Source organism: Anarrhichthys ocellatus, unplaced genomic scaffold (assembly GCF_004355925.1).
Source record: "Anarrhichthys ocellatus isolate YVR2014 unplaced genomic scaffold, GSC_Weel_1.0 scaffold31, whole genome shotgun sequence".
Classification (NCBI taxonomy): Eukaryota; Metazoa; Chordata; class Actinopteri; order Perciformes; family Anarhichadidae; genus Anarrhichthys; species Anarrhichthys ocellatus.
Window position 1 is genome coordinate 3956600 of NW_022280061.1, and position 9442 is coordinate 3966041.

Genomic DNA, 9442 nt, shown 5'->3' on the forward strand with positions numbered 1-9442 from the left:
GCGAGGGGGCCGAGACGGCGCTCTTCCGGGCGGGGGGTGGGGGGGGGGGGGTCACGATGGCTGCGTCAAGGCGACACAATCACAGCACTTACGCCAGTCCGAAATACCAAGGCAGATAGGTGGCAATACAATACATGAGATCCCATCTTCCATCTCCACAAGACTGAAGCCAAAAGATAAATGATAGACGTACAATGCTGTATATATATTATACAAGTTCCATAGGAAAAAAAAGATCCAATATTCATACAGTATATCAAATATGTGTAACGTTTTGGCGTCAGCTGGTATTATTGTAAACAGTGAAGAGAGATTCACCGTTGATTGAGACGTGTGTGTTCTGACTGTAAACACGGTCCTTGGTGGTTCTGTAGTGCATTCGTCGACAGCATTAAGACAATAGATATTAGTGACAGTAATCAGGCACAGGTTCAGCACTCACAATGTTCTACAGATCTTCACGATATAAAAACCAACACGGTTCTAAAACCAACACAAGAGAGACTTTTTTTTTTTTTTCAAGCTACAGAGATGCACTGGGCTTTTGACCTGCTTTGACATTCACATGTGGACCACGACCCTCTCCAGCTGCACACGGCACCTCTCACATAGCAGGGCTAGCTTCATCTAACGGGCCCAAACCACAAACGGACAGTTCTTTCATTCTTGTGAGGTATACCAAGCCTCATTTCATGCCCTCGCATTGCTGCTGACTTCTACTCTTGTGATGCAGTGGGAGGATTCTCTTCCAAAGTTTCCTCTTTCTTTTCACCAGACTCCTCTTCCTCCGCAGCAGGAGCCGACGCCTCCTTCTTTTCCTCCTGTTTCAACTCCTGCTTTTCCGCCTCTTCTTTCACCTCAGCTTCTTCTCTCTGCTCAGCCTCCTCATCCTGACTGACTTTTTGTTCTTCTTTGTTTTTCTCCTCTTTTGGCTCTTCGGCATCGGTCTCGGCCTGCAGAGGCTGCTCCTCCTCGTTGTCCTGCTTGAGCGCCGTCTGCTGTTGCAGTTGGATCTCTCCATCTTGTTGCTGCTGAAGAGGGGTCTCCTCCTCCAGCTTCACCTCGTCCGATTGCTTCGCAGAATCTCGCTGCTCGACACCATCGTGGTCGTCCTCCAGCCTCTCGGTTTTGGAGAGGATCTCGTGCAGCGAGGGGGACATGAAGTAAGGCCTCTCAGACGAGCCGTCATTTCTCTCCAAGTCCTCACCTTTTGTGTGTGCGGGGATGCGTATTTTGTGTTTTGCATTGGGTTAATGGAAAAATGAGGGGAAGATTGAAACGTAAAGTAAAGGGAATGTGTGAAAACAAAGAAAAGTAAGACAAAGAGAAGAGGAGTCAGAAACATGGCAGGAAGAAGAAACCAGCATTTCAGCTTGAGACAGTTGTATGAGTGCTTGAAAGCAGGAAGACGAGAGGAGATCTGGCTGAATGTGAAGTTACTCACAGAAGCAGAGGAACAGTGTGTCCACACACATGGCGTACACGCTGAAGAAGCCATGGGCGATGAGGTAGGATCCCACTACCAACGTCTAGGGGAAGAAAATCACACATTTCATCAAGTACTCTGCTGTGGCGTCAAAGCCCACAGGCGAGCTAAAGGGATCAATATAACTGCCTCTCACCAATATTGGCACCCAGTAGTAGTTCAGAGACGGAGCAGCCTCCTCTATCGCTCTGATTCTTCCAGAGAAGAAGAAGAAAGAGAAGATGCCTGTGCAGGACAAAAATGTGTGTGAGTGGATTTCATCTCGAAATCCGGACAGATCTGTCTCCAGAGTAAAGAACAGAGACGTTTGGTCTAAAAATAAAAGCTCTCCTACCAACGATTCCAACAATGAGGAGCTTCCCAAGAAACAGCAGGAAGTCAGTCACTTTATCTAAAACAGCCACCCTGTGTTGAGATGGGCAGAGCAGAGAATAAGAGCGTATCACATTAAACAATGATTAAATGTTGCATCATTAAAATGTAATTAAAATGGTGGATAACAATGTAATGAACTCCCACCTGACAATGTTCCTCATCAGGAGGAAAAAGGCATCTCGGGCTGAGGGACAGAAACTCTTTCCATAGATGGCAATCTGGAGGAAAAACACAACACTTTAAAACCTGAGCGGACCGGACATCTCTCACGCAGCTGTATCCTGTTACACTGACTCACCATGATGTAAGCGTTCCTGTTCAGGAACTTGATGCATTTCTCCAGACACCAGAAGCAGCACTTCATGCAGCTCAGCAGGAACCGAGCACACTTGTTCTGAGCACCTGAAGGATGCAGAATTAGATATTATTGTGACATTTCGCGTTACACATCGAACCAAAATCAGGTTTTAAGACTCACACATTTAACAACAATATCCTAAATGCATATTAAAGGGATAGTTCACCCCAAAATCAAACTTTTTTTGGTGTCAGTTGCCGAGAACAAGCTCACGACTTCTGGAGAGAGACATTCTTCAAACATATTTTTGGTACTTTGAGCATCACACCAGAGCGCCATACAGTCCCAGTATATTGGAGAGAGGGTGCACATCTCTACAACTAATATCTCCAACACTCGGCAACTCACATCAAAACAATCTGATTGATCGATAGCATCACAGGTAAGAGGAAACATATATATATCTTTGATTTTGGGGTGAACTGTCCCTTTAACACAGTCGGTGATACATATGTCATAATGGTGACGATACACAGTCAAGTGATTTAGTAATTTGTCTTGTTCAGAAGTTAAATCTGACCTTTCAACTTGTGATCCAGGTACTCCAGAAGGACCCTGATGACCTGGACCAAGGACAGGATCAGAGAGCCAAAAGCCAGGGAGCCTGTGTGGTATCTGGACACCAGGAGGAGACAGATCCAATCGTGAGCTTAAAGAAACTCTGCTTTTATACATATATATAAAAACAGATCACAAATACACGCAGGTGGACAGATTGCACACACAAATACAATAATAGAAACGCAGCCTCTTACCGAAGGGCCCGACCGAGTGAGGAGAAGATGGGGTAGGCGGGAATATCATCGGGCTTCTTGAAGGCCCAGTAATACGAGGCGAAGGCCCCCGACAGAGTGACCTGGCCCAGGGCCGTCACGAAGTTGGCGCACCAGAAGAAGAGAAAGACGTTGTAGAACTGGAACAGGATGAGGTATTTGTGATAGAGGGTCTCCCCACCGTAGAAGGCAAACAGGCACTCTGCATCAGGACACTGAGCTGAAATGTTGGACGTGTTGAATGTCTGGAGAAAGAGAGAGAGAGGCAGAACACAGGATTATTGGGGATTTTTCATGTAGTAAAATATGATGAAATGTGCGATGTTTCTTCCTTAAAGGTGTCAAATATAAGCAGCATGTTTGGTTCGGCGTTATGGCTAAACCCCACACACATCTTCAGTCAGTGACATTTGAAAGCGTACCTTGGGGTCGCAGGTCTCTCTCGAGTAGTCACACGCTGAGCTGTTGAACACTTTGTACACCTGCTCGTTAGAGGTGGACAAGAAACTGGTCCGAGCGGTCAAGGAGGTTTAGTCAACATAGAGAGGACGTCTCTGAAAAGCTCTCAATCAAGAGACATCTCTATCTATCTATGGAAACATGTCTCAAACAAGCAATAAAGTACAAACACATTGTCTAAAAGTAAATAGCAGACAAGGATATACAGTTTATTTAGAACTGGGGAAATGCAATTATTCATCTCATCTTTTCTATTCTTTTGGGCATTTTTACTCTCATTTGATGAAATATTTCTTTCTACACGTTTCTTCTTTCTTTTCTTTTAATGAAAAATATAGCAAATATTAATACAAATTAAAAAAACAAAACTGTGTAGAGTTGAAAATCTATGTGCAAATCTTTGTGCAGTAAAAAGTGAAAAAGATTGTGACACATTCATGTTTTGTTCATGTTTGATGGGAAGGATACACGGCAGTGATGGCCCAGTAAGCGATCACCACGGCCAGGAGGGCAAAGGTCAGCAGGGGGTAAAACAGCGATGACATCACGTGACCGACAGCTCTGAAACAAGACGAGAAAAGAAAGCAACAATCGAAACGCTGTGTGAACAAATAAAAGTTATAATTCTCTGGAAACAAGGGTGATGAAGGCTGTGAGGATGAACCGTGACGGTGACAGTGAGCTGGAAGAAGAAGGTAAATGTGCTGACGGGACCTGAAGAGTTGGGTGATAACCCCTTTCACATTATACTAAGGGTTCCATCGAGAACCCTTTTCTTCCAAAGAAATCTTTTTGGAAGAAAGACTTCTTAAAGGATCTTTGAAAGCGCAGGTGTTAAAAGGCAACAGCCCCCCAAATATGGTGATTTTGAACCCTGATTGTTGAACCCTGCACCACATCAGCCCCGGCCTTCTGGGGTTCTAGATGAAACTCTTTGAATATAAAAGGGTTCTCGGTAAATACCCCTGGGCGGGTTCTTGTTAGCACCCTTATAAGGTGGACAGTTCTGGGTAAATCCTCCGGAGAGGGTTCTGTGTGGAAATATGACACCATTGAAGGCTTGTCTCTCGAACCTCTCATATGTACCTTTATTTCTAAGAGTGATCGTCATTATTTAAATGTGAATTAGTGCAGCTTTAAAATATGTGAGCAGCTCTGGTCACTCGTCTTCCTCAGCTGACGAAGCAGAATAAAAAAGACGACCAGCTCAGACTCACTTGCTGGCCTCTCTGATGAGGGCGATGGCAATCATGATTCTCTTCCTGAGGAAGATGAGCAGCAGGATGATGATGACCTCCACAATAGCCAGGATGATCACTGCAGAACAGAACAGAACGCATTAGATCATCGTTACCAGAGCAGGATTTATAAACACTTCATACACAGGTGTGTTAAAGACTGAACATGTGCATACTGAAGGCCAGCCAGGTCTGTCTGATCTGCAGGTAGACGGAGAAGTCCGTCTGCAGGCCCAGGTCACGGATGGTCACGTCAGAGCCCGGCTCGCCATTCAGACTCGCAAACTCCATGTAGCAGTGGAAGATCCCTAATAGAGTAGAATATTTTAAGTTTTTAATTTTAATAAAGGTGGCTAATCTCTATAAGATTAGGATTTACCATATCCGATGACTATGATGACCAAAACGATCATGACCCAGACCATGATGCCAGCCAGGAACCGCAGCAGGACGATGAAGATCAAGCTCACGACCATGGCGATCACCAGACCGCTGGAGGAGACGGACACATCAGACGTTGTGACATATTGAGAGACAAGTTCTGCCTGTGATCTCGACAGTTGCGGTCATGCATGTTTTAAAATGATCAATTAGCTAAAGTCAGTGTTGAACACTTTAAGAGCCATGATAACTGTGTGCGTCTTGACAGCTACAGTAGATCAGCAGTTAATAAGTAAACAAGGACATTTTCTAAAATCATGAACTAATATCTTGCGTTGGACTCCTGATGTTCTGTTACTGTCACCGCTACGAAGTGGACGGACTTACAGTAAAATCCAGTGCCAGGACTGAGTGTAGTCCTCAAAGATCCTCATGGCCACCTGGCGAGCTTCAACAACCACATTTGATTTCCTGTAAAAATGGAAATTAATTAAAACAAACACCATTGCCCAAAATTAACATTGTAGACATCTGCCAAGTATGGAGCCCTGGACCAGACTACAAAAAATAAGCCTATAACAGAACACATCAATAAATAAATAATACTGTTGTGATATATTTACTTCCAATCAGTTTGTAAAAAAGCAAAAAGCTTTGTAACCTCAGTGGAACAGTTGAGAAATGATTATCACATCATCTATATGTAGCATACTGAAGTAGCATCACTGTACAACAGTAGCTAACGAGGGGCTAACGCTATCAAAGTTAGCTCTTTGTCTGACACCTTTTACTGCATGTTTCAGTTTCGGGGCTTCAAAGCCTGAAATAATTAATGTTTCATACAGTTGTAACTTCAGAATATAATTCATTTTCAAGTGACTCTCCACAAAGAAATAATGTTATTATTACGTTAATAATTCATCAGGCTCGTCATGTCACATTGCAAATTAAGATGACAATTGAATTAATAATTTCACACCAGCTGCTGTTTACAGCAAGAATACAACATAACAGCTTGTAATAGTCATCATCTTGATAAATAACATCCAGGGAGCATTGCAACCGCCCCTAGAGGTAATGATGCAGATAGAAAACACGAACATAAAGACCCTCCAGGGAGCAGACAAGTAGAGCAGAAGCAAAGCAGGCGTACAATGTACCAGACACACATGAGCGATCAGAAGGAGCTTTAGGGGGCGACCGTGGCTCACTGGGTTAAGAGGGTTGTCTGGTAACCGCAGGGTCAACGGTTTGATCCTCGACTGGGACGTGTCGTAGTGTCCCTGAGCAAAACACTGAACCCCAGGCTCCCCGGGCGCCTGTCATTGGCAGCCCACAGCTCCCTATATACAGGGATGGGTCAAATGCAGAAGGCAAATTTCGTGTATGTGTATATGACAATAAAAATGGTTTCTTTGGTTTCTTCTCTTAAGTAGCCCATCAATGCTAGCTGCTAGCATTAATATTTGTTCTGATTATTTAATGGATCTATTTGCTCAAGGTGATTTAGTCAACCCCAACGTATTCTAAACGTATCCTCTGTGTTCAGTTGCCATACAGTGGAAAGGACTCACTTGGATGCCTCCAGCACATCTGTGGCGTTGACGTTGAAGCCCTGTCCATCATCGAAAGTGGTCTCGTTGCCCACCACCACCACCCCACCTTTCATCCTTCCCAAGGCAGGAAGGCAGCGACGCGTGACTGTGGAGGGAAGAGAGATGATCCGTTTGTATATTACTGTTCTATTTATTACAGCAGTCCTACAGACACAGGAGCTGCTGGGGGTGAAGAACAAGCTTCTCACTTACAGGATTTACTGGGCATCAGCATGGCAGGACACAAGCCGTCCTTCAGGATCTCAGGAGGACTCTGAATCAGGTGAAACACCCTTCAATATAATACAGTTTTTGTTATACTGCAATGCACAGTCATCTATTTAAGCACGCATAAATACTTACCAGTTTGGTGAAGTTCACTCCATCCTTACAGTATTGTTGGAAGTATTCATGGTCCTCTTTGCTGCCTAACTTGGCTTTCACCAACGTCAGATGCCTGTTGGGGCAGCTTTCCACACATAACTGGACACAAATAACAACATACAAACACTTAGCGTGGGACGAGAAAAATGCTGCAATGAACATAAAATATGAGCAGATATGGTTTCTGACCTGTGTGGTGGGACACTGGAGCTCCAGCAGCACCAGAGGGCTGGCACACTTCAGGATGTTGAAGTAGAACAGAAGAGGCTTCTTCCTGTTGCGTGAGAAAAGGAAAACAAGACGATTGTTTGGCATGTATCACAAATTAACGTCTCAAATGACGGGGTATCAGAGTACAGTGATACAGTGACACTGTACACTTCATATTGTCAGGTGACTCACTCCAGAGGTGTTCCAGCTTGACCGCAGAACTGCCCCCTGCTGTCCGTGGGGTAGATCACTTTCCTGGGGTCACCCTGAGACCAGGCTGCATGGACAACAATTCAAATATTTCGGAAACAAAAGACGAGATCATTAGATCAAATGACAATACATTAAAAGTGGAAAAGTTGCTCATACTGCTCTTGAGTATCGTCAGATCTTCCTAATTATACTAAATCAAATGAATTTAATGTTTTCTGGCACATTTGCAATTTCAGACGTGTGAATTATCTCTTTGCTCATAAAACTCCAGTTAATACATGGAAACAGGTTGCATTCTGGGAAAACAGATGGAAAACACAATACCTCTTAAATATGTGATTTGCATGTTTAGTATTGATGGTGATGGCAAGATAACCAAACAATGTTGGTGAAGGAGAGTTTTAACTGTGTTTTAATTTTGAGGGTCTTAAACAGATAATTTACGCTGTCCAAGTAATGAAAACAGTACATAATGAAGTAATGTAGGATCAATCTTACCGACAATACCGACAGCAAAGTACCCCAACAAGGCCAAGATGAAGAGAATACAGCAGAGTATATCTGTGCAGCCCCTGAGCAGAGGAGAGGAGAGGAGAGGAGAGGTAAGGAAAGGAAAGGAGAGGCAGAGTATTGTTATTTGTTTCTTGTTCTGCAGAAAGAAAATTAAGTATAATCATGATCGCTGATGACAACAGACGTCTCACCTGTTGTGAAGCGGCCCTTTGAAGTTTGGGTCAAACTTCCTGAACTCCCCTGTTGATGGAAACAGACGACGGGCTTGTTAACGTCTCAGACTATGAATTGAATTTTAAACTTTAACTTCAGTCTGATGAGACTAGAACACATTAAGGAGAGTTAACCAAAAACCAGCAGTAAACCACTTAAATTGTAAACTCTCAATGAAGACCTGAATGAAAACTCCTTCACCACAAACTGCTGGTTAAAGAAAGGTCGAGTCCCCATCACACTGAACAGTTACTTAACACAACAATACTGACATTTAAATGAATATCACAGTATAAATAGTAATATATCTCCAACATCGTAACATATTTAAATAGAGATTAAAAACAACAACATGCAGATGAAACTCTTCAAATGTGTTTCTGATCAACATTTGCTTGAAATCACTAATTTGGACAACTTGTAAAATGATAAAACTGCAAGATTACAGCATCATGATATGACTCCACTGAATAAAATGTAAGAGAGACTCTCTACTGTATGCTGCAAAGAAAAACTGCCGAGTTGTGCTCACAAACAGCTCTCTCGGTACGGGAGATACATGTGGTCCACATATTGACAAAGTGAGGACACTCTCCAGAACAAAAGGATCCTTCTGCCTCACTGCCATGCCTAGCAACCCACAAAATGGCTCCCCGGCAACGGTGAGCTCCCCGTGGACATCGCCAGCCGCCATGGAAACACCTCCGACACGGCAGAGAAGCATCGACCCGCTCTGCTCACAGCGAGCCCATCGCTACACTCTGTGTTACACCTTGCAACGTGTTTCACACAGCAAAGTATTCAGTAAACAATCTCGTGGACACACACATATACACACAGGGTACACACAGGGTACACACACATATACACACAGGGTACACACACATATACACATACACACAGGGTACACACACATATACACACAAGGTACATACACATATACACACATATACACACATATACACGCAGGGTACACACAGGGTACATACACACATACACACAGGGTACACACACATATACACACACAAGGTACATACACATATACACACATATACACACAGGGTACACACAGGGTACACACACATATACACGCAGGGTACACACAGGGTACACACAGGGTACACACATATACACGCAGGGTACACACACACATATACACACAGGGTACACACACATATACACATACACACAGGGTACACACACATATACACACAAGGTACATACACATATACACACATATACAC

The 9442-nt window shown here is 43.7% G+C and overlaps 1 protein-coding gene across 4 annotated transcripts in view; it reads right to left on the minus strand.

Annotated features, from left to right (window-relative positions):
- slc44a2 (solute carrier family 44 member 2 (CTL2 blood group)) overlaps positions 1-9442 on the minus strand; it is a 16314-nt gene that overhangs the window by 1513 nt on the left and 5359 nt on the right. For 2 of the 4 annotated variants that reach the window (XM_031864718.1, XM_031864717.1), the window contains exons 2-22: positions 8177-8225; positions 7971-8044; positions 7452-7536; positions 7239-7323; positions 7029-7148; positions 6879-6939; positions 6645-6771; positions 5458-5541; positions 5069-5181; positions 4866-4997; positions 4669-4768; positions 3920-4012; positions 3415-3499; positions 2975-3237; positions 2740-2834; positions 2160-2263; positions 2006-2079; positions 1821-1891; positions 1623-1711; positions 1445-1529; positions 52-1207 (exon numbers count right to left, since the gene is read on the minus strand). In XM_031864718.1, the coding sequence (XP_031720578.1) occupies positions 717-1207; positions 1445-1529; positions 1623-1711; positions 1821-1891; positions 2006-2079; positions 2160-2263; positions 2740-2834; positions 2975-3237; positions 3415-3499; positions 3920-4012; positions 4669-4768; positions 4866-4997; positions 5069-5181; positions 5458-5541; positions 6645-6771; positions 6879-6939; positions 7029-7148; positions 7239-7323; positions 7452-7536; positions 7971-8044; positions 8177-8225 (2480 nt within the window). In that variant the 3' untranslated portion in view covers positions 52-716. Of the gene's footprint in view, positions 1-51; positions 1208-1444; positions 1530-1622; positions 1712-1820; positions 1892-2005; positions 2080-2159; positions 2264-2739; positions 2835-2974; positions 3238-3414; positions 3500-3919; positions 4013-4668; positions 4769-4865; positions 4998-5068; positions 5182-5457; positions 5542-6644; positions 6772-6878; positions 6940-7028; positions 7149-7238; positions 7324-7451; positions 7537-7970; positions 8045-8176; positions 8226-9442 lie in introns of those variants that run through there. The other 2 variants (XM_031864720.1, XM_031864719.1) reach the window with 1 other exon arrangement.